Source organism: Thalassophryne amazonica, chromosome 9 (genome assembly GCF_902500255.1).
Source record: "Thalassophryne amazonica chromosome 9, fThaAma1.1, whole genome shotgun sequence".
In the NCBI taxonomy this organism is placed as follows: domain Eukaryota; kingdom Metazoa; phylum Chordata; class Actinopteri; order Batrachoidiformes; family Batrachoididae; genus Thalassophryne; species Thalassophryne amazonica.
This window is the reverse complement of record NC_047111.1, coordinates 47,346,786-47,372,892: the sequence shown is the minus strand read 5'-3', so window position 1 is coordinate 47,372,892 and position 26,107 is coordinate 47,346,786. Positions and strand designations below refer to the sequence as shown.

The following is a 26,107-nucleotide window of genomic DNA, read 5'->3' as shown; positions in this document are numbered from 1 at the left end:
TCCTATCCCTGAGTCTGAGGCGTCCACTTCAACCACTAACTGGCGACTAGGATCGGGCTGCACCAGAACGGGTGCAGACGAGAAGCGCCGTTTCAACTCCTTGAACGCGGCATCGCAACGATCCGACCAGGTGAAGGGGACTTTTGGTGAGGTCAGGGCTGTCAGGGGGCTAACTACCTGACTATACCCCTTAATGAACCTCCTGTAAAAATTTGCAAAGCCGAGGAACTGTTGCAGCTTCCTACGGCTAGTGGGTTGGGGCCAGTCTCTCACCGCCGCAACCTTGGCCAGATCAGGAGCGACGGAGTTGGGGGAGATGATGAACCCCAGGAAGGACAAAGAAGTGCGGTGAAACTCGCACTTCTCGCCCTTCACAAACAGCCGGTTCTCCAACAACCGCTGCAGGACCTGACGTACATGCTTCAGGACGTACAGGATCCGGAGAAAAGATGAGGATATTGTCTAGATATACGAAGACGAATCGGTGCAGGAAATCCCGCAAGACATCATTAACCAATGCTTGGAACGTCGCGGGGGCGTTTGTGAGGCCGAACGGCATGACCAGGTACTCAAAGTGACCTAACGGGGTGTTAAATGCTGTCTTCCATTCGTCTCCCTTCCGGATCCGAACCAGGTGATACGCATTTCTAAGATCCAGCTTAGTAAAGATTTTGGCTCCATGCAGGGGGGTGAACACGGAATCTAATAATGGCAACGGGTATCGGTTGCGAACCGTAATCTCATTCAGCCCCCTGTAATCAATACATGGATGAAGTCCGCCATCTTTCTTGCCCACAAAAAAGAAATCTGCCCCCATCGGGGAGGTGGAGTTCCGGATCAGCCCGGCAGCTAATGAGTCCCGGATGTAGGTCTCCATTGATTCGCGCTCAGGTCGTGAGAGGTTGTACAGCCTGCTGGACGGGAACTCAGCGCCTGGAACCAAATCAATGGCACAATCGTACGGACGGTGCGGGGGAAGGGTGAGTGCCAGATCCTTGCTGAAGACGTCAGCAAGATCGTGGTACTCAACCGGCACTGCCGTCAAATTGGGAGGGACTTTGACCTCCTCCTTAGCCTGGGAACCGGGAGGAACCGAGGATCCTAAACACACCCGATGGCAGGTTTCGCTCCACTGAACCACCACCCCAGACGGCCAATCGATCCGGGGATTGTGCTTTAACATCCATGGGATGCCCAAAATCATGCGGGAGGTAGAAGGAGTTACAAAAAACTCAATCTCCTCCCGGTGGTTTCCAGACACCACCAGAGTTACTGGTGGTGTCTTGTGTGTGAGTAAAGGGAGGAGGGTGCCATCTAGTGCCCACACCTGCAATGGCATAGGAAGCGCCACCAGAGGGAGCCCTACCTCCTTTGCCCATCTGCTGTGTAGCAGATTCCCTTCTGACCCCGTGTCCACCAGTGCTCGGGCTTGAAGGGTTAAATCCCCGCTCAGGAATGTGACTGGGAGTCGTGTGGCAATTTGTGTGTGTCTCACTTGAATGTCTTGACCCCCCTTAGCCCAGTCTCTAAGGGCGAGTGTTGACGTTTTGGCCGTTTGGGGCAGTCTCTCTGTGTGTGCTCTGTTGAGCTGCAGAGAAAACACTCTCCACGGATCAGCCTCCCCATTTTGGCCCTGTGCGTTTCCCTAACAACGTCAACAGGGGGAGCTGTTGCCCCACAAAGCGCTGCGGCTGTGGAGCGTGGGGAGGGCGGCCCCTTTTCGAACCCGGAAGGGAGAGGGGCGGCGCGTATCCGGTCACGTCCTTCGCCTCGCTCCCGACGGCGTTCCTCTAACCGATTGTCTAATCGTATAACGAGATCAATAAGCCCGTCTAAATCCCGCGGTTCGTCCTTGGCCACCAGGAGCTCCTTCAGGACTAACGACAGTCCGTTTACGAAGGCGGCGCGGAGGGCAGTGTTATTCCAGCCGGACCTCGCAGCCGCGATGCGGAAGTCGACTGCATAAACAGCTGCGCTCCGGCACCCCTGTCTCATTGACAACAGCACGGCTGAAGCGGTCTCTCCTCTATTTGGATGATCGAACACTGTTCTGAACTCCCTCACAAACCCATCATATGTCAGAAGGAGCCGTGAATTTTGCTCCCAAAGCGCTGTAGCCCAAGCGCGTGCCTTGCCGCGAAGCAGATTAATTACATAAGCTATCTTACTAGCATCAGTCGCGTACATGACGGGACGTTGTGCGAAGACGAGCGAACACTGCATAAGAAAGTCCGCGCATGTCTCCACACAACCCCCGTATGGCTCTTGAGGGCTTATGTATGCTTCAGGGGAAGGTGGGAGGGGTCGTTGAACGACCTGTGGAACGTCACTGTTACGCACAGGGTCGACAGGAGGGAGAGCCGCAGCAGCGCCCTGAGGGCGCGCTTCCACCTGCGCGGCGAGAGCCTCCACCCTGCGGTTAAGGAGGACGTTCTGCTCGGTCATTTAATCCAACCGAGCCGTGAAAGCGGTGAGGATCCGCTGCAACTCACCGATCATTCCTCCTGCGGACGCCAGTGCACCCTGTTCTTCCATTGGCCGTTCAACAGCCGGTTGACGCCCCACGGGGTCCATGACGTTGGCTGAGATATCCTGTTGTGAAAGTGTAAGTACACGGACCCACAACAGGGGGCGCAAATGAACGGACAATGGAATAGGTCAAATAACACACTTTACTGTTGTGAATATGCACAACAAGTACAGCAGATTACAATAATGGACAAAGTCAAATTCACACAGGTGTCGTGTGGGCAGGCTCGAAGATAGGAGACGCCTCTCCAAAGTAGAACCGGAACCACACGGTTTCCTCCGCCACCAGACCCCGGGAATACTGGAGCGCCAAGTCCCGAATTCCCAGGTGGCCACTGCCTCCGCCAGTGTCGGACCTGTACTGCTGGCGAGGAATAAAGAACAATTAAAGGAGGGAGCGTTCGCACCCAGGAATCCGAACGGCAGGTAAGCTGCCTCCACCTCTCGTTGGAAAGTTCTGCAATCACTCACAAAAATCACAAAAGTTACTGTCAAGCAGTCAGCTGAGATTATTACCTTCTTGGTAGAAACGATATCTCGGCAAAGAGGTGGAGACGTCGTCCTGCTGATATACTCCTGCCGATCAGATGATTGGTAACAGCTGTTGCAGGTGTGATGCATGACAGCTGTCACCCTGGCTGCTACCTGTGAGGCGGGCTGCGCCCTCTGGTGCCTGGAGCCCGCACTCCAGACAGGGCGCCCTCTGGTGGTGGGCCAGCAGTACCTCCTCTTCTGGCGGCCCACAACAGATATACTAGATCAGGTCGAGCTTGCCCCTGAGCGGATCATGGCCCGCTTGAAAGGTTGAAGCTCTGCAGCTGTCAGTGGACAATGCATGCTCTGCACTTGTAATCACTGTCGATTTTCTGGCCGACTTCGCCACCGGGGGGGGGGGGGGGGGAGGGCTGTGCGGGACCTGTGGGTCCCAGAGCCCCAGTTTACCTGGCGGGTGTGCTCGAGTGTCTGACTGCTGGGATCCTCGTGCTGGCCGACGGCGCTGTTTGGGACAGTGGGAGCTCCTGAGCGGCGTTGCCGGCCGGTTCAGGGATATTGGCGGTCGGGTGCACGAGCGCGTGCATCTGGTGGGCAGAGGTCCTTCCTCTGCAAGCAGTGGGTGTGGTCAACTGGGGGCTGCGGTCCAGCATGGGATGATTTTGCTCTAATCCTTCACTGTCAAAGCACAGAGAAAGAGAAAAAAGAGGAATCAGCCAGAGAGTTGACTGATGACATAAGTTTTCTATTGACAGGAGCCGAACTTTATGCTCCATTCGCAGCCTTATAGGGAGAAAGGATCAACAGTTCTGATAAATCTGACTTCATAAATCAATTCTACGTATCTGAATTGACCTAAGCACAAGTTTTCATGTCTTTAATGTAAATAATGGCAGAGAAGTCAGCCACAGAATCGACAATGATTACAAGCGCAGAGCATGCAAGAGACCGCTGCAGCGCTTCAACCTTTCAAGATGGTGGGCCGCGATCTGCTTGGGGCAATTCTTTTATACAGGTCTTGCCTATCTAGTAAATCTGTGGGTCAAAGTGTCACATTCTTTCTACACTCTCAGCATAACTCCTTTCCTCTTACTGCCAGGGTCTTCAAATTCACAGGGAACATTCTTGGTCCACAGACCTTGGACAAGTTCAAAGATGGCTAACCTTGACATAGTCTAAGGGGTCAAAGTGTCACATTCTGTCTACACACTCTTTCACTGATTACATGCTCATACAGCCGAGGGTATTTTAGCATTGCGTTATATTTTATTTTTGCATGAATATGCCCTCTGTAAGAGGGAGGCTAATTAGTTTGGTATTTGCTGGGGGAAAGTGCGGTCCCAGTGGGAGCCTCAGTGAGTCGCTGTGTAGACCAGTCCATGACTGATGGATGAACTGATGGGTAAGAGAAGCACAACTGGATTCCCACCCAAAACCTCCATTACATTGAGAAAAAAAGTGCATGTGCACAAAACCAAAATGATTCCTCTTGAGTGTGCACACAATAAAGAAGTACAAATACTTCCAGAATCCCACATTCAGTGCAGGAACGAGAACTATAGGTTGACACATTCCATTCATTGTAAAAAGGAGCGCTTTCTTATCAGAAACAGCCAAGCAGACAGCTTTGAGTGCAAAATGAAGAGGATACAATCAGTCTCATGATGTTCTAAAATGGAAAGACATGCTTGCCGAATTGATGGACTTCATCTTATTGCAAGGAGAGAAATACAAGCAGGGCAGGGCCTCATGTGAAAAATGTTTTAGCATTAACATTACTGGCAACCATATTCTAAATGGGAAAAAAATGAGAAGCTAAAAGAAATGCTTTTTTTGGGTATTGAGAAGTTTTGAACACATGCAAACAAGGTGAGAACATGCAAACTTCACACAGAAAAGACCAAGTGGGAAACAATCTCATGACCTTCTCACTGTAAGGCAACAGTGCTACATTTACTTATCAGTTACAAAACTGCAAGGATTATAAAACTGCTTCTCCCCCCCCCCCACCTTTGGTTTTACGCAGTGTTTTGGGTATGAAATGTTAAATCTTAATAAAATTTTAATTGGTGTTTACCCACTAATTTTGTTATCTGACTTCTTGATCTTTTCAGAAAAATGAGTTCAACTTGAAAATACTTACTTTTTACCTTTGTGCAAATAAAACTAATTCATTAATGACGATCAAATTTGATAGGAAGTCTAAAAAGACTAAAGTCAATATCCAATTCACACCATCTAATAGTAATGCTAATACAACACTTATCCGACATTAAATCTTTAAAATTTCTAAATCTCAGAGGAGACCCTTGGCCATAATTATAGAGGTCATGGGCTTATTGAAGCTTGTTGGCCAGAGAATAACACAATGGGTGTCCTTAAACTTCCTTCAGGCTGAAAAATTGGGTTGACAAAGTGTCATTTTCACAAAAATCATGTAAACTTTTCCCACGCTTGATGACATTGTAATGATGCCATAGGGGACTTGGCCACCTTTATCAACCAACCTACTGCACACAGTCAACAATTATCTTTCAGTTGCTGGTTTGCAAAAGCCTGTATCTGTTATGGTTCCTGAATTTCAATCATCCTCCCCTCGTGTGTATGTATCTTGTATCTAACACAGACTGGGCTGTATGTTCCGCCCTCCTAAAGTTTTTTGAACTGATTAACCAAATTGATTTCTTGATTGTTTAACTATGTAACTGTCTCACAAAAGGGGGTCACGGCCCTTGCCAGGGCCCAAATATGTCATTAGTGTCAGTGAAGCCTTTAACCAATCAGGATAAAAGTCTGTCGGCACTGGACAGCTCTCAGTTGGTGCAACTGCAGCACGTGACGATTGGTGACTTGCTCCTGCAAACTTTTACTGTTATATGAGTGGTGATGTTGTGCAGTGGAGACGAAAATCGACTAAAGTTCTAGCTGCATTAGGTCCATAATGCATCACCTTATCCCAGAACCTACAGGCTCTTCACATTCGATACATGTGCTTCCAGATCTACTTTGCAAAAGGTGCAATTACAAAAAGGGACCAGATCCAATCCAATCCAATCCACTTTATGTCTATAGCACATTTTACAAACAGAATGTTACCAAAGTGCTGCACAAAATTTGAGTAAAACAGTGCTCCTACCATAAAAATAGTATAAATACATTAACACATAAATAAATAAATGGCTATATCATTAGCAAAGTACAAAATCAACCATAAATAGAATCCATAATAAAATATCATAAAAGTACATGTTAAAACACTACAAGACAACAGAGAACCATGCAACTCACATGGAGCTAAAAGCCAAAGAATAAAATTGGGCCTTTAGGCGAGACTTAAAACACTCCACTGTGGGAGCAGTTCGGGCGTGGAGGGACAGGGCATTCCAAAGTCTCTGACCTGTCACAGAAAAGGGTCTGTCTCCCCTGGTTTTAAGCCTAGTCTTTGGCACCACGAGCTAGAACTGACCCTCAGACCTCAGGGCATGTGACGGAGAATAAATTTGGAGGAGGCCCACGATGTACTGTGGGGCCAGTCCATTTAAGGCTTTATAAATAATGTTAAAATCTATTTTCAGATTAACTGGGAGCCAGTGCAAAGATGCAAGAATAGGTGTGATATGAACATGTTTTGTGCTCCCTGTTAAAAAGCGTGCAGCAGCATTCTGGACTCTCTGCAATCGGTTAGGGGTATTTCGATTTATTCCTAGATAAAGTGAATTACAGTAGTCTAGATGCGATGAGATAAAAGCATGCATGACACACTCAAAATCTGAGAAGAATAAAATCTATTTAATTTTGGCTAAAAGACAAAGATGATAAAAACTAGATTTAAACAACCACATTGACCTGCTTATCAAGCTAAGATGATCTGAAATATCGGGCTCAAACACCAAAAAGGCTGCCCTGTACCATTAAGTTACAATTACAGGTTTAAAAAAAAAAATCATGATGGGATTTATGGATCTAAAAATGCTCAGATGCTGTTCTCAGTGACACTGGGTGCTTCATGTAATAGAACAGAAAGATAATCTGTTTGTTGGTCACTAATGTAATCACCACAGAGATTAGGTTTGGGCTCTGTTGGCCTTGTCCTGATTTACTTTTTAGCGCAGACACAGGAGATGGTACACGCAATAAAGCACAGTTATTGTCTTGACAATGCATTTTAAAATACAGGATTTATTTATTTGCTTTTATTTCCTCCAAAATTGATGGAATCAATTCATAATTTCAGAAGAGGCCACTTACAACACAGATAATAAATGTAGACCTTGGTTTGGTTAACTCGTCCATTTCCAATGCCTTGTCTTCTCTGAAGATTCCAGCCAGGGGGTCGGACTGGGGGGGGTAAAGGGTACTATGTACCCAGGCCCAGAGCATGGGAGGGGCATTAAATACATTTTTGTGTTGCATGTTCGCAGATCGAAGCAGTGCTTCGATCCTGCGAATCACTGCTTTGATCTGGTGCTTTGTTAATTCAGTGTTTTATTTCGCTTAATCTTAATTTTTCCCCACTAAAACTCCAAAGAGCATATGTCTGTGAGTAACATTTACATTAATCTGACCTGATCTTAATTAATCTGATCTGATAGATGTATTTTATAACTTAAAAACGGGACCGATGCTATCGCGTTAGCATGTCTATGGCGTTTTCAATGTTGAAGTTAGCATTAAGCTGTTGCAGCTGTCAGCACATTTGTTTTCTGTATAATAATTCATGGCTCAGCATTTGTTGTTGTAAAAGAGTCAAATGTATTACAAATTGTAATATTTTACTCATTTATTTTATTTATATCTCAATAATAATAGAAACAACAACAATAATAGTAATGATAACTAATAATGCCACAATACAGTTGAGAAACGGACAAAAAGAATCTGATAAAACAAAACAGAAAAGATTAAACCAACTAACGATGAACATAAATAAATATAGAAATAACTGTTTCCTGTGAACACCTAGTGACTCTTACACCTCCACTTCATCCCTGTTTTATTTAAGTTTAATGACAGTTTGACACAAGAAATAATAACATGCAGTAAACTGCACATTTGTGTCTTTTTCAAGAAAATATGTTTTTAAAGATCACATATTACACTTTAGTCAGGCCTTTAAAATACTTTTGTGGACTGTTGCTGTAATATGTTGTCAGTGGTTGAGATAGTTGCTGTAGGCATCTAAAAATGCTCATAATCGGGTGAAACCTGAAGGAAATCTCTCTGTGGTGTGTCGATGATGTGTGTATGTGCAAAATAAAACAAACACTACCCCAGGTATGTTTTTGACAGGAATATAACATAACTTGTTACAAGGTCAAACGCTGATGTTGTGTGATAAAGTCCTTTTAATAATAACTCACTTAAAGAAATAATGGCAAAACTCACATGTAAGTAAAAAATAAATAAATAAAACAATCGAAAAAAAATAATAGACTGATGAACTGATTAGTAAAATAATTGTTAGTTGCAGCCCTAGTGTTTAGGCTGAAATAAAATATGTCTTTCCTAAAAAATCAAAGTCCGGATTTCAAAAAAGAAGAGAAAAAAGGACAGGGAAAGAAAACTAAATGAGAGAAAGCAGCTGCTAACCAAATTCTTTGAAAAGAGAGATGAGCTTGAAAGCTAGCTATATTGAGTTGGGGGGTCCGGGGGACCAAATTGCACCATTTTCTAGAAAAATGGTGCAGTTTGGTGCATTCCTGTGCATTTTAACAGACGGGAATGCACCAAATTGCACCATTTTCTAGAAAAATGGTGCAATTTGGTCCCCCAGACCCCCCAACTCAATACTGCTCCCCCAACTTTAAAAAGGGGTCTGACTCCCAGGTGTGATCTAAGGTATACATGATTTAGACCTGGTTTGACTACGCATTAGAAATTTGGTGTTTGCGTTAATAAAAAAAAGAACATAACGGGGGGGGGGGGGGGGGTCTTCAATATGGCTATTACCTAGGGCCCAGAATTTGGTGCTACACCCCTGATTCCAGCTGTCACAAAAAGGTTGTTGCGCTCTCTTAAAACACTGCACTAACTTCTCGCTAGTGACTCTGATTTCAATTAACAAAATTATTTGTCACTGTGCGCTACAGTAATATGCTTTTGGCATCTGTTGCAGGTGCATTTCTCCGGCACAGCACCTATAAAGTGCTGCTGCCACTAAAAATTATGATATTTCAGCCTCAATGTTTTCCTCTAGTTGGCAGACAGGAAAGGCTGCCCAAGTCCTTCTTCACATGGAAACAACACCACAAATCCAAAATATTGCAGGACACCGCTAAAGAATACTGTGACACTCCCTGTATTTGTGTTAATGAAGCTATTCCACTGTGAAATATATTTACAAGCAGCTGTGGCCTTGTTTGCCGCCAGACCTGCCATATTTTCCAGAGTATAAGTCGTGTTTTTTTTTTTTTAAGTAGTTTGGTAGGGCATGTGACTTATACTCTGGTGTGATTTATATACAGAAAAAAAAAATAATTCATTGTTAATAATAACAATTATAATTACTATATAGGGCTTTCTCAGGAATCAAAGCACTATCCAAAATCAACTTCAAAAATAAAAGAATAAATGCCAAAATTAAAAAGTACACTACAACATGCACACCAGACTGAGTTTTAGCTGCCTTCAGCTGCTGCATCACTGCTCAATCTTTCAGCATCATTTTTCAACAATAATGTATTTTATTCCCCAGTTTGTATCTTTTGTGGGCATTTTCTTAGTTTGGGCTTTTTTGCGTGTGTGTGTGTGTGTGTGTGTGTGTGTGTGTGTGTGTGTGTGTGTGTGTGTGTGTGTGTGTGTGTGTGTGTGTGTGTGTGTGTGTGTGTGTGTTGCATTTCCCCCACCCCCTCACCACATTGTCACCTGACAGCACATCCTTGTATTGGCTGTGTCACACTCCCATGGAGTTGGGGCACTAATGGACAGATGACGTTGCATTTCCACATTTCTGTGCCGAGCAGAAGTATTTTGCTGGTTTACACACAAATATGCTGCATTTTAGCAGAGTTTGGTGGACTGAAGGCATGATGTCATGTTTCCTTACTCAAGCAACTCTGCCGCATCTTCACGCTCAGAGAGAGGGAGAGAGCTGTCTATTTTTTCAAGACATGGAGCTTACTGTGTTGGTCCTTTCTCTGATAGTGCTGCTCGTTTGGGCAGTCAGAAGGACAGAATGAACAGCTGAAGAAAAAACAAGACATTTTAGAGGACAAAGTGGTTAATAAATGTGCAGGCAGCAGAAAAGCTCTCAGCCTGATCTCCACTCAAAGTTTTGAACATGCAGAAAACTTTCTGATGAACTTGGTGGAAATCAGCTGACAAGGAACGCATTTTGCACATGCGAAAAGGATAAAAACGAACACAAACATATAGAATCAGTTCTTCATACATTTCCTTGATCCATCACAGTGTGACTGGTCCTTAAGAAGAATAAGAAGAAGCACAATCCTGAAGTGGCTGTGAGTTGCAGAGCAAACATTAAGTGGCTGTGAGTTGCAGAGCAAACATTACATGGCAGCAAAAGCCGCAGATGTACAGAACACACCCGGAATCCAATTTGAGCAGACAGACCAAAATGAATGTGCCAAAATGTGATAAGATTTGCATTTCACGCCACCTACGAATGAAGCTTAAAATGGATTTGAAAGAAAACATTTTCGTGCTATTTTGGACCAGTCACACTTACAGCTTGGGATCAGATTCAAATCGGTATGCACAATAATTGGGATTTCGTTGGTAGCCTGAACAAAGCCTAAGATGATGGGAGCAGATGTACTTCAAGCAAGGCAACTATTGCCTCCATTTGAAATTTTTAAAAACAAGAACCACAGTGTCACTAATGTTTAGCAAGCTGGTGAAATAGAAGTTTTCATACGTATTTAATGATAAAAAGTACAGGCAGAATCAGAGACAAAAAAAAGATTAAAAGGAAACCTATAAAATATTTATATGCCATTGGAACGCAGGCCTGTCAGACAGGTTTTTCTTCATGTCCAACTGCAGTCTGCTCTTTGCTGTAGGCGTTTCTTAGCCTCTTTGCCTTGAAGACACACTAATGAGATTTGCCTCAGGCGTGACTTAGTCCACGTGAAGTTCCCCCTCCTGCAACGTGGAGGAGGCTTTTCTTCTTATTTTCTTATTGAAACAGTCCTGAAAATGCTCCTGAGATTGTTTCTGAACTCAAAGTCTTCAAACAGTGATGGGTAATTCAGTTTTACTTATCAAACCATTTGGTTTTTGCGTTTTGCACAGTGATTTACACTGCTTTTAATTTTTTTGTAATGATGATTTGCCTGAAGTGCACAAACCTGACAGAAATTTATGTTGCACGTCATCCTCTGTTTAAACTGTCAGCTTCAAAGTGGCTGCTGTCCAGAAAGTTTCAAATACAACGTTTTCTCCATTACATCAACACATTTTTGTAGTTTGTCGAGTCAAGTGTGTGAGTATACCCTGGTGCTGTGCTTCACCGCATCCACAAGACCACAGAACCACCTTGGGTCCTGAATGGCAACCACCCAGGTCCATTCCCACATCTCTAAAATAACCATTGATCTGCCACAGTCAGGTAAAATGTGGCCATTCCCTTGACCTTCTCCAGCTACTGGGGTCTTCAACACTCAGGCACCTGTGTGCTGGATCATGCACAGAGCAAAACGCCGCATGGTTAAAATGTCAGAGGTGATGCTCCGTCACAATGCAAGTGATGCTCATCTTACTCTCCCACAGTAACTACTAATTTGACACAAAATGATTCCAGTGGTACACAAGGATCCTCAGAAGAGACCTAGTACCAAAGACACTCATCGCCTTAGGTCACTCACTGGTCAACATCCAAGTACAGCAAGAGAGGCAGCACCAGGACCAGGACCTTCTCCTGCAAAGATATTGGCATCCCTAAACACCCCTGTCCAACAACATCAAGATGGCATAAGCTCCATAACAGCCATGAATTTCATTGCTGAAATAAGTGAATGGCTGTACAACTTCAACAATTTCACCACATTCAGATCCACTTCTGAATGTGGAATGCCAAATCACAACTGTTTGTTGTGATTTGGCGCTATATAAATAAAATTGAATAAATAAAATTGAATTGAACTTCTGATGACTGAGTCCAGGAAGTCATTAAAAAGCCTGGATCTTACACTTGATCCAGGACAATCACAAACTCTGACTCTCCAAATCCTCACTAAGCTTTTCAAGTGCTGCAATCAGAGTATCCATTGATTCCGCAAAGATCACAGCATTGTCTGGAAAGTCAAGGTCAGTAAACCATTCCTTGTCAAAAGAAGTCCGAATGTCACTGTTTCCCAAAAAAACTACCCAACACCCAGTCTATGCAAGCATTGAACAGTGTAGGAGCCAGAACACATCCCTGAGGAACACCAGTTTTTACTGGGAAAAACTGTGTCTGCCTCCGCTCCGTACAGCACTCCTAGTATCTGTGTACAGGCTATATTCAGTAAACTCCAAGAATTCTCAATATATCCTAGAGAGTAGTCCCATCAACTGAATCAAACACTGTAATTTCAGTTTCCCAAAAATGCAGCAAGTGCCTCTGTGCCCTATGTATTCTTTTCAAACATGCTTTGGTGCCATTTCATGATCAAAACATCATTTTCAGTTCTTCCCCTCCTCCCCTACTGTCTTTATATTCTCTTCATAAAGCAAGCAAACCAAAGAGTCCACTTGTTGAGGAAACTCAATTCCTTCAGTGTCAGTAAAAATATCTTACATTGGGGAAAATAAGTATTTCATCCACTATCAATTTTGCAAGTTTTCCCACCTGCAAACAATGCAGAGGTGTGTAATTTTTAATTATAGGTACACTTCAACTGTGAGAGACAGAATCTAAAAACAAAATCAATAAAATCACATTGTTTGATTTTTAAATAATTAATTTGCAGTTTGTTGCATGAAAAAGTATTTAATACAGTAGAAAAACAGACCTTAACATTTGGTACAGAAACATTTGTCTGCCATTACAGAGGTCAGACGTTTCCTGTAGTTCTTGTAGTTCCTGTAGTTCTTGACTAAGTTTGCACACGCAGCAGGGATTTTGGTCCACTTCTCCAGATCTTTCAGGTTTGGAGTTTCAGCTCCGTCCAAAGATTTTCTATTGAGTTCAGGTCTGGAGACTGGCTAGGTCACTCCAGGACCTTGAAATGATTCACCAGAGCCGCTCCTTAGTTGCCCTGGCTGTGTATTTGGGGTCATTGTCATGCTGGAAGACCCAGCCATGACCCATCTTTAATGGTCTTACTGAGGGAAGAAGGTTCTTTGCCAAAATCTCATAATACATGACCCCATCCATCCTCCCTTCAGTACGGTGCAGTTGTCCTGTCCTCTTTGCAGAAAAGCACCCCCAAGGTATAATGTTTCCACTCCCATGCTTCACGGTTGGGACTGTTTTCTTGTGGTTGTTCTAAACACGCCGAGTGGAGTTGATTCCAGAAAGCTCTATTTTGGTGTCATCTGAACACATGACCTTCTCCCATGCCTCCTCTGGATTATGGATTTTTTTTTTTTTAGATTCTGTCTCTCACAGTTGAAGAGTACCTACGATAAGATTTCAGACCTCTCCAGTCTTTGTAGTTGGGAAAACCTGCAAAATCGACAGTGGATCAAATACTTATTTTCTCCACTGTATGTACCTTTTATCAAACTTTTATTGAGAGTCTTTTAACATTTTCATTTATATGCTGGTTTTATGGTCTATCTGCGAAAAACAAGAAGTGTCTGAATGACATCATCGGGGCGTGCTCTAAAATTACTGGTGTCCAAATTATGGATCTCTCTGGAAAATGCAGGTGGTCCAGAAAGTGCACAAAATATTATCACAACCTGACCATGTACTTGGCAGTGACTTTGTATCCATGCCATCAGGTCAGCAGTATTATGTGCCAATTCGGAAAACAATCCATGATGCAAACTTTTTTATTCCTTTGGTCATAAGGTTGCTAAATGCACACATGTAGAGATGAATTGTGAATGGTTTTGTGTATTGCTTTCTGTGCTGTCACTGGTTATGATTACTGCTGATATGTTGTGGTTTGATTTTGGATGATAATGATTCTTTATTTCTTTATCTCTTTTCTGTAATTATGGACGTACTGACTATATAAATGATTTGCCCTTCTGGGACTAATTAAGTAATATGAATCTGAATCTATTCTCTTCTATTCTCTCTTCTACTCCATACTTGTGTTTGCTTCTAACCATTGATTTTGCTCCTTATTCATATTTATGTTATTTTGTCAACTTCCATTTCTTTCTTTCTAACTAACCTGCTTTTTGCCATCTCTGCCTCGCCGTACAGGTACTCCTTCCAGGATGAGGAGGACATGTTCATGGTGGTGGATCTGCTCTTGGGAGGAGACCTGAGATACCACCTCCAGCAGAACGTCCACTTCTCCGAGGCCACAGTTAAACTTTACATCTGTGAACTGGCCCTGGCTCTGGGATACCTCCGCTCCAAGCACATCCTACACAGGTGAGGCATTTTCTCAGGATTATATATCCACGTATGGCAGCGCATTTGGGGTGTTGTTTTGCCTTGAAGAGTGAGTAACTGAGAGAACACCACACTGAACGAGTTTTGATCCAGTTTCGACCAAATGTCATGGAATTATTGAGGATTAACCACCGACACAAAGCTTTGGTTTTCAGAAAAATTGATTAAAAGTCAAGGTCATAGGCAAAGGTCAAAATGTGGGTCTGATGCTTATACTGTATGTATGTGATATTCAAAGTAGCTAATGGTTTCTATTAAACACTAAGATGAAATCATGCAGTGTCTCACCTTTCTAATGGTCACATGACCTTGGGTGACCTTGAAAGGTTAAAATCATTTCAAATGACTATTTTTAAGGAATTGGCTTTGTGATACACCTATGGTGAGTGTGAAATACTAATTTGAAAGGTTAAACACATTAAGTGTGGCTGTTTTGAGGAACTGATTAAAGATGCAACTGTGGTTATGATTCAACAATAATATAAAGCTATATAAACTTTCTTTTAGTCACATGACCTTTGGCATCGAGTAACCTTGAATGGTCAAACAGAATTAGAATGGCTACACTGGGGAATTGGTTGAAGATGAAAATATGGGTATGATTCAACACTAATTTAAAGTGATATATCAACTTTGTCTTGGTCACATGACGCTTGACAACTCATATGGAAAAGAAATAGAAAAAACTTACAAGAAGTTACATCAGTTCCAGTAATAAATCTTGGTTGAACTGAAACAGTTTGGATCCACTATAGAAGAAAGGCATTGGAAGAGTTTTCTGTTAGTTGAGGGTAAAGAGGTTCAGCTTTGGATTTTTTACTGATCAAAAGTCAAGGTCACACAGGAGCATATATTCTGGTAGAACTGAAGCACAGGGAATTTATTTGCATGAATCAGTGTCAAACATGAAAGGCGCAGATGTTGTGTTGGCTAAATGTGCCCTAGTGTCCTTCTCTCATGCTCTTTGTATTTTAATTGATTATTTTTCAAACCATTAACACACTATGCAGTGCTTCACCTTTATACAAAGACACACAGTCTTGATCATCACTGACTTGGAGGATTGGATCTAACAGCCTTCAATTCACAAGCTCGCATCCCAATCTGCTTTGTTCTCTTGTTCTAAAAACTGTGACAGAACGTGTCAACTTACTTATTTGTTTAACCTTAACACCTTTTCATTTCTCTTCTTCATGAACAAAGAGTTTGAGCTCTAAGCACCTTGGGATTGTTTTCTCCTTGGCTGTCTGCCTGCAGATTTGGGGTTTTTGTTTGGTTTTTTTAGTATGACTGCTCCGCCGTGGTGGGAAAAGGTCAAGCTGCCTTGACAAGAAGGTCACACCTGACACAACAGTTCAGGCTGAGCTGCAGACGAGGGTCATCCTGAAGTGCTCTCATTCTGTCTGTGGTGCTGCTGCGTCAATGCACGATTCAATCTGCGTAATGCAGCTTCAGATGCTTTCAGAGAGAAATAGTGGCAGCTATTGCAAAGTTACAGACTGGTTTGGTTTGTCCAAGAGAACCATGGCCACAGTCCAGCGTTATCATTAACTCTGACGAGGAAATTTTGTTTGTTGATTTGTCAGCAAAATCACCCAAAAACGAATGCAATTTTTTTTAATGAAATAAAAAGTGGACGAGAAAATGGCACAGAAGAGAAACTATTGCATTTTACGTGCACGGTATTTGGAAAGTGACACATTTTTAACCTTCTCCAAGTAGGTAGTGTTTGTTTGTTTGTTATCTTGATAACTCAAAAAGTAATGAATGGATTTCAATGAAACTTGGTGAGCAGATAGTGAGTATTCTGGGAAAGAATTTGGTGCAATCCTTGAGTGACTGTCTGGTCGTGGTAAATTGGACTTCTTTCCAGTTGAATGCTTGTGGTCACCCAAAAACAGCAAATAATGCAATTTTACACACTGTTTGATTTATTGCAGAAAGACTGTTCCATAAATTTTCTTTTCTTGAGTTAATTTAAAAGCACCCCAGCAACTCCAGAAGGGTAAAAAAAAAAAAAAAAAAAAAAAAAAAGGTTCCAGCACCCCCCCTTCCCCTTAATTGGAATAAGCGGATATAGAAAATGAATAAATTCTGGGAGATACTGATGAGGACCAGTGAACCTTATGTTTTGGGCCATGGCAGTATCTTTAAACATGCAGTGATTATAACAGGACAAAGGCTGACTGAGACGCTTTAGTACAGCAGATAACAGAATACTTACAAAGGAATCCTGCAAATGGTGACAGAAGCACCAAATTTGGCACAGATACTACTTAGACATTACTCTGAAAAAAAAAAAAAACAATTGGCCACTTGAATTTTTAATAGGCATTCAGGTAGGGGTCAATTGAAAAATTACACAAGGGTCTAAATTAAAAGATGCTCTAATCATATTGAAAACTATACCACATTATTTGTCTGATCACAAAGATTCCAAAAACGTGTATTTTGAGCTATCTATGACTGAATGTTATGGAGTTATGGGGCAAAAACAGCAATAATGGTGACAAAGGTCAATTTCAGTTTGTACAGGGGTCAAATGTTAAAGTTTCTCTAATTTTGGTAAAAAGTGATGCAAATTATTGGTTGAGTTAATGGGGTTTTAAAAAGGATTAGTTTGCACCCTGTGTCATGCTTAGTTATCATGCTATGGGGTAACATATCATACGTCATAGAATCCAATAGACGTCGACATTGTTTGACCCTTACTTTGGAGACCAAACATTCAACACAGTCAAAACTATTCCATTTATTAATCCTATTAGCTCAACCAATAACCACTTTATACCAAAATTGGAGTAACTTTAACTTTTGACCCCTGTACAAACTAAAACTGACCTTTGTCACCATTCTTACTGTTTTTACCTCATAACTCCTGAACATTCAGTCAAAGATAGTCCAAACTATACCTTTTGGGAATATTTATGATCAGACAAATAATGTGGTGAAGTTTTCAGTATGATTGAGACATTTTTAAACTTAAAAAAAATTTAAACCCATGTGTAATTCTTCAGTTGACCCCTACCTGGCTGCTGAAAATTCAAGTGACCAATCAGTTTTGTCAAAAGATTAATGTCTAAAGAGTATTTGTGTAAAATTTGGTGCTTCTATCACCATTTGCAGGATTGTTTCAGAAATCTGCTGCATTATTTGTGAAGTGTTGTTTCTATTCACAAGGTCCTTGCTTGTTTTGATATCGATATGTGGAAAAGGGCCAAAATTAAAACATTTTTGATTGCTTTTTACCTGACACACCGGCGAAGCACCAAAATCAGATGAACAACTTTTAGGGAAGTCAGCAGAAATCAAGGTCAACAAAAATTTGGCGCAAAAACATTTTCTGATATATGTCCACAACCAATAGTGACACGCTTGATGGCACGAAGTGGTAGGACACAAATGCAGGATTCAGAAATCACTGTTACAGAGTTTAATTTCAGTCCAGGCAGGGTTCGGTTCACAAAAAGGCAGGGAGGATCCAAAAAACAGGCAGACTGATTGATACACAGGGTGAGCAAAGCAGGATTAGAACACGCAGAGGACAAACGCTTGAAAGAGGCACAAGGCACAACAATCTCACAAATGGAAGAGGAAAAGAGAGTCACTAATATAGGAGGAGTGATAATGAAGAAATGCAGGACAGGTGTGAGAGGAAGGATCAGGAACGGGGCGTGGCAAGCAGGAAAAGAGGACAGGAAGGTCAACACCAAGCACCCGAAACCAGACAAGAGAAGTCCCTCCACCAACACCCAAGCACAAAAAAAGAAAAAAAAAAGAAAAAAAAAAAAAAACACAGAGAGAAAATATACAACACACATTAAACCCCACAGACCCACTTAGGACAAATAGGGTGAGAGAGATGACCTGAAGTTCATAATGAACAACAAAATATTTGTGATTGATTGGTAACATCGAGACATGGATATATCCCAGTGGGCAGAGTGCACAGGGTTTTTCATCCGCCCTCTGATGCATTTGTTTTTTAACGGAAACGTTTTGAAAGTAGTCATTTTGCTTGTCCTTGAACTACCATTTATGTCACAAACTAGAATGAATGGAAGAATAAATAAGGCCTTCATAGCGCTCTTCAGTGGAACTCAAATGTGTTGCATTGCAGCAGTCGTGTAATTATTTGAATGTCTGAGGTGGCAGTGGAACACCTGCGACTATGATTCCCTACTTCTTCCACTCTGATGCAGACCTGGCAATGTGATTATTGCTCACAGAGGCCATTCCAGATCATCACTAATCAGAAACAACACTGCAATACAGAACAGCCTGATAACAAATTATGCCATTTAACTTGTTTTTTCTCTTCTGTCTGTCCGTGCTTTAAACCTCAACAGGAGAGAGAAACAGAATGGATTACTGATTTGCTTTTTCATTGCCTCCACCGAGGGCTATGAATATTTAAATTATCTTTTCTATTTTAATGCTTGAGAGAGCCGATGTGCAGGTGTTGGAAATGTTTGTTTAGATGGAATCAACATCTTTTCAATCTGCATTTATTAATCTCACATAGAGAGATGCGCTGAAACTACCTCTCAGCTCATCTCTATGGAAATTGAAGACATAATTTCCTCCCTCAGATGCAGAAGTGTTGACTTTGGTACTCAGAGCGATGCACTTAAAGTGTTCGGGAAGTGTGTACACCTGCATGTATGTGTATATGCAGGATGTGCACATTTTCATAAAGCTGGTCCTCCTCATGATCATCTGTCCATCCATCCATGCATATTCTAACAGGGGGACTGGAGCCCATCCCAGCGGTCATGGAAATGATGGCATTAATCACACACTCACTCATTCATCTTCAACCGCTTATCTGGGAGCGGGTCACGGGTGCAACAGCTCCAGCAGGTGACCCCAGACTTCCCTTTCCCAAACCACATTAACCACATCTGACTTAGGGATCCCGAGGCGTTCCCAGGCCACTGTGGAGATATAATCTCTCCACCTAGACCTGGGTCTTCCCCGGGGTCTCCTCATAGCTGGACGTGCCTGGAACACCTCCCTAGGGAGGCGCCCAGGGGCATCCTTATCAGGTGCCCGAACCACCTCAGCTGGCTCCTTTCAACGTGAAGGAGCTCCGAGCTCCTCACGGATGACCGAGCTCCTCACCTTATCTCTAAGGGAGAGGGAGACACCAGCCACCTTCCTGAGGGAGCCCTTTTCAGCTGCTTGTACCCGTGATCTAGTTCTTTTGGTCATGACCCAACCCTCATGACCATAGGAGAGAGTAGGAATTAAGATTAACAAGTAGATTGAGCTCTTTGACTTTTAGCTCAGCTCCATTTTTGTCATAACAATCAACAGAGGTAGAGTGAATGCAACATCAGACCTGCTGCGCTGATTCTCCAGCCAATCTCACACTCCAATGTCACCTCACTCTTGAACGAGACCCCGAAGTACTTGAACTCCTTCACTTGGGGTAAGACCATATTCCCTACCCGGAGTAGGCAATCCATCAGTTTCCTGCTGAGAACAATGGCCTCAGGCCTTTTGAGGTGCTGGTCATCATCCCAGCTGCTTGGCTATGAACTGATCCAGTGAGTGCTGGAAATCACAGGCTGATGAAGCCAACAGGACCACATCATCTGCAAAAAGCAATGATAAGACCCTGAGCCCACCAAACTGGAAAACCTCCTCCTGCAACTACGCCTCAATATCTTGTCTGTGAATATCACAACAGGATTGGTGACAAGGCCCTGACCTGGCAGTGGCCAACCCCCACTAGAAACAAGTCAGAACACAGTGAACAGTGCATACAACTGTGGGGTACAACATTATGTAACCTTTGACAAACATTGAGGTTATTTTAAGCTTAGAGCTAATAAAGCAGGGTATTTGAGCCGAATCACTATTTTAGTGATTCTAGTTTTTGATCCCACTGTACAATTATACTTCCACAGCTGGTTAGTTACATGTTGTTATGGTGGCTTAGTGGTTAGCACTGGTGCCTCACAGCAAGAAGGTTGTGGGATTGCCTCCCACTTTTTCTGTGTAGAGTTTCCTCCCACAGTGAAAACAACAACAACAACAACAATCCTTATTTAGGGTCTGCTCCTTTCTCTGCCCTTGACCAAGGCAGTGTCCCTACATCTGGAGTTCCGGACTCTGGCTGCCCACTGCTCCTAGTGGTTGGATTTTGTCTAACTGTAATTAGGATGGGTTAAATGCAGAGGACAAACTTCATTGTATGTATATATGTACAATGACAATTAAGGCTCTATTCTATTCTACTCTATTCTATTAAATGCTTGGTAGTAGGGATGGGTATCAAAAACCAGTTCCTGCTAAGAATCGATAAAAAATGCTTCAATCCACCAACATCAATAACGTTTTTGGTTAACAATTTCCTTGTCGGTTCATAAGTTCACATTACGCCAGAGCGGCCGATGTTTTTGAGGGTGTGTATTGGGAAAAGGATCATTTCTCTACGTTGATTGCAGACCCGTTGTTTCTGAGAAGCTGCAAAGCGAAGCAGCAGGTTGCGGTGCAAGCTGCGACACAGTCTCAGTAGTAGCAAAGTGCAAGCAGGGGGTCTGCAATTTCTTCATTAACCTCCCTCAAAGCCATTTAAAGATGTTACTCGTGAGTCACCTTTGTGATGATTAAAGTCACTAACTGGGACTCTTGTCTTGTTACGGGCAAGAAATAAGAATCGTCCTCCGTTAAACACCGGAGTTATTAATCGTTCCTCATTAACTTTTCGTGGTGCAGTGCACGCGATGGTTCTCTGTTGGACCCACTTCACAGGTTCGTCAGCTGAACAGATTTTATTTATTTTTATTTATGTCCAGAAATCAAGGATCCAGTGACCAATTTCATATTTATTTACTTTAAGACTCAATAAAATGATAATGACATAGAAAACCTGTAAAGCCTACTTCTAGTACACAGAAAATTTATAGGAGGTATTGATAAGGGAATCAGTAAAGAATCAGATCGATAAGCAGAATCGATAGATCAAATCTTATCAATACCCATTCCATGTAAGGCTGTGTGACAAAACAATATGTATCTTTTGTACATTCTAAAAATGTCTTTTGGTATCAGCTATATTTGACTCTGTCTATCGCTAATGCTGCAGTTACTAAGGTAGGCTATGGAGCTAGCTAACTGTTTACACATTATTTTTCTTCACGTGTTAACCTGTGCATCAAATATTTATGAAATTGCTGTCTGAGACCATCATTTATAAAAAGGTACATAGGACAAATATGTGCCTCCTCTGGTTGGAAACAGGAAGACCGCATCAGATTTTAACTTAATGGTACATTTTTCTGATATTCAGGGAAAGATACAACCCCTGGCAAAAATTATGGAATCGCCGGCCTCGGAGGATGTTCATTCAGTTGTTTAATTTTGTAGAAAAAAAGCAGATCACAGACATGACACAAAACTAAAGTCATTTCAAATGGCAACTTTCTGGCTTTAAGAAACACTATAAGAAATCAGGAAAAAAAAATTGTGGCAGTCAGTAACGGTTACTTTTTTAGACCAAGCAGAGGGAAAAAAATATGGAATCACTCAATTCTGAGGAAAAAATTATGGAATCATGAAAAACAAAAGAACGCTCCAACACATCACTAGTATTTTGTTGCACCACCTCTGGCTTTTATAACAGCTTGCAGTCTCTGAGGCATGGACTTAATGAGTGACAAACAGTACTCTTCATCAATCTGGCTCCAACTTTCTCTTACTGCTGTTGCCAGATCAGCTTTGCAGGTTGGAGCCTTGTCATGGACCATTTTCTTCAACTTCCACCAAAGATTTTCAATTGGATTAAGATCCAGACTATTTGCAGGCCATCACATTGACCCTGTGTGTCTTTTTGCAAGGAATGTTTTCACAGTTTTTGCTCTATGGCAAGATGCATTATCATCTTGAAAAATGATTTCATCATCTCCAAACATCCTTTCAATTGATGGGATAAGAAAAGTGTCCAAAATATCAATGTAAACTTGTGCATTTATTGATGATGTAATGACAGCCATCTCCCCAGTGCCTTTACCTGACATGCAGCCCCATATCATCAATGACTGTGGAAATTTACATGTTCTCTTCAGGCAGTCATCTTTATAAATCTCATTGGAACGGCACCAAACAAAAGTTCCAGCATCATCACCTTGCCCAATGCAGATTCGAGATTCGTCACTGAATATGACTTTCATCCAGTCATCCACAGTCCACGATTGCTTTTCCTTAGCCCATTGTAACCTTGTTTTTTCTGTTTAGGTGTTAATGATGGCTTTCGTTTAGCTTTTCTGTATGTAAATCCCATTTCCCTTAGGCGGTTTCTTACAGTTCGGTCACAGACGTTGACTCCAGTTTCCTCCCATTCATTCCTCATTTGTTTTGTTGTGCATTTTCAATTTTTGAGACATATTGCTTTAAGTTTTCTGTCTTGACGCTTTGATGTCTTCCTTGGTCTACCAGTATGTTTGCCTTTAACAACCTTCCCATGTTGTTTGTATTTGGTCCAGAGTTTAGACACAGCTGACTGTGAACTACCAACATCTTTTGCAACATTGCGTGATTATTTACCCTCTTTTTGTTGTGTGTGGGCCGCCAGAAGAGGAGGTACTGCTGGCCCACCATCAGAGGGCGCCCTGCCTGAAGTGCGGGCTTCAGGCACGAGAGGGCGCTGCCGCCATGGACACAGCCGGGGGTGACAGCTGTCACTCATTACCTCTTGACAGCTGTCACCCATCTACTCAACGTCCTCTCACTCCATAAAGACCAGACGTCATCTCCACCTCATTGCCGAGATATCATACTTCATTGGAGGTAATATCCTCAGCCATTTGTGATTGCAATATTTGTATATTGTGAGTGTTTGCAGGAGTACTGGTACCTCCGTCGGTGAAAGCTGAGAGAGCGTTGAAGGCACTCTTTTCCCCTGAGGAATCTACAGTACTCTGCAGTTATTGAGTGAGAGGTGGAGGTGGCATTCCCACCGCTGTTGTTACTGGGTGTACACACACCCACACTTGACTGTCTTTGTTCTCGCCAGCAGTACCAGATCTGACAGTCGGGGACGGTGATCACCTGGGAATTCGGGACTTGGCGGCTCCAGTATTCACCAGGTTCTGTGGCGGCGGAAATCGTGTGGTTCCGGCTCTTCTCAGGACAGACGTCTTCTATCCTCGAGCCTGCCCACACGTCACCTTTGTGGATTGACTGTAATTATATTCTGACATTGTCTGTATGTTCATTGTGCACATTTCACAACATTAAATTGTTACCTTTTGGCTCATCTATTGGCCGTTCATTTGCGCCCCCTGTTGTGGGTCCGTGTCACTACACTTTCACAACACTTTTAAGAGTTTGATAATCCTCTCCTTTGTTTCAATTGACATCTCTCGTGTTGGAGCCATGATTCATGTCAGTCCACTTGGTGCAACAGCTCTCCAAGGTGTGATCACTCCTTTTTAGATGCAGACTAACGAGCAGATCTGATTTGATGCAGGTGTTAGTTTTGGGGATGAAAATTTACAGGGTGATTCCATAATGCCAGGGGTTGTAGGAAGTGAACTCAGCACCGGCATATTACAAACAGACAATATTTTCATTTGCGATAAAAGAAAACAAAACATTGTTCACGGTTACTAGCATTTCAAATAACTGTTTCTGCTGTGAAATATTTAAAAAAATATATAAAGTTTTAGGCTTATTTTTATGCCTACTAACATATCTTTTTGTTTTGTTTTCATTTTCATTCCCTAAACCAGTTCAAACCCTTGTCGTAAAGGCTGCTGTGTGTTTGGTGATTTTAAGAGGACCAAATAGTGCAAATATTATTACTTTAAGCTGTACGATGATTCAGATTAAACAGAACTGACAAAACAGTTTTTATGAAAATGCAATGTTTTTGTGAAAGTGTGTGTGTTTTTTTATAACTTGTTCTAATGGGTGTATAGGTGTCTACAGGAGGAATTGTGTGTTGACGTGAGGTTTTTGAGATTTACTGTGACGTGACGCACCTTTATGATGCATGTTGAAAGGGGCGCGCACGCTAACATCTGTTAGATGCTGGTATACTGTGCTTCACTTTTTCCACATTTTGTTATGTTACAGCCTTATTTCAAAATGGATGAAATTCATTTTGTCCTCAAAATGCTATACACAATACCCCATAATGACATTGTGAAAAACGTTTTGTGAGATTTTTACAAGTTTATTAAACATAAAAAAAAACTATGAAATGACATGTACGTAAGTATTCACAGCCTTTGCCAATGAAGCTCAAAATTGAGCTTAGGTGCATCCTGTTTCCATTGATCATCCTTGAAATTTTTTCTACAAATTAATTGGAGTCCACCTGGGGTAAATTCAGTTGATTGGACATTTTCAATTTATTTTCATTTATATAGCGCCAAATCACAACAGAGTTGTCTCAAGGCACTTCATACAAGTAAAGTCTAACCTTACTAACCCCCAGAACAGCAGTGGACATGATTTGGAAAGGCACACACCTGTCTACATACAGTGCATGTCAGAGCACCAACCAAGCATGAAGTCAAAGGAATTGTCTGTATACATCCAATACAAGATTGTCTCGAGGCACAAATCTGGGGATGGATACAGAAGCATTTCTGCTGCTTTGAAGGTCCCAATGAGCACCATGGCCTCCATCATCCATAAATGGAAGACATTTGGATCCACCAGGACTTTTCCTAGTGCTGGCCACCTGTCTAAACTGAGCGATCAGGGAGAAGAGCCTTAGTTTGGGAATCTTCATAGCATATGCAGTGACATGTTGTTGCTTGACTGCATTTTTTTATAGCACTTTCCCATATGATGTAAATGCTCAAAGTGCTTTACAATGATGCCTCATAGTTCACCCATTCACACATACAATCATACACCACTGTTGGAGTGTTGCTATGCAACGCGCTCAACTGCACACTGGGAGTAACATTTGTGATTAAGTTTCTTATAGATTTTCTGGTCTGATGGGGATTGGAGTCAAAGATACAGACTGACCTGTATATCCAGTTTTATTTGTTATTATCTATCGTCCACCTGGTCGTTACTGTGAGTTTCTCTGTGAATTTTCAGACCTTTTGTCTGATTTAGTGCTTAGCTCAGATAAGATAATTATAGTGGGCGATTTTAACATCCACACAGATGCTGAGAATGACAGCCTCAACACTGCATTTAATCTATTATTAGACTCTATTGGCTTTGCTCAAAAAGTAAATGAGTCCACCCACCACTTTAATCATATCTTAGATCTTGTTCTGACTTATGGTATGGAAATAGAAGACTTAACAGTATTCCCTGAAAACTCCCTTCTGTCTGATCATTTCTTAATAACATTTACATTTACTCTGATGGACTACCCTGCAGTGGGGAATAAGTTTCATTACACTAGAAGTCTTTCAGAAAGCGCTGTAACTAGGTTTAAGGATATGATTCCTTCTTTATGTTCTCTAATGCCATATACCAACACAGTGCAGAGTAGCTACCTAAACTCTGTAAGTGAGATAGAGTACCTCGTCAATAGTTTTACATCCTCATTGAAGACAACTTTGGATGCTGTAGCTCCTCTAAAAA

At 42.2% G+C, this 26,107-nt stretch overlaps 1 protein-coding gene across 1 annotated transcript in view; it reads left to right on the top strand.

Moving 5' to 3' along the window:
* The window catches only part of LOC117517089 (serine/threonine-protein kinase 32A-like), a 197,127-nt gene that overhangs the window by 68,169 nt on the left and 102,851 nt on the right, over positions 1-26,107 (top strand). Inside the window, exon 2 of the mRNA XM_034178002.1 lies at positions 14,345-14,518. Coding sequence (XP_034033893.1) covers positions 14,345-14,518 — 174 coding nt within the window. The remainder of the gene's footprint in view (positions 1-14,344; positions 14,519-26,107) is intronic.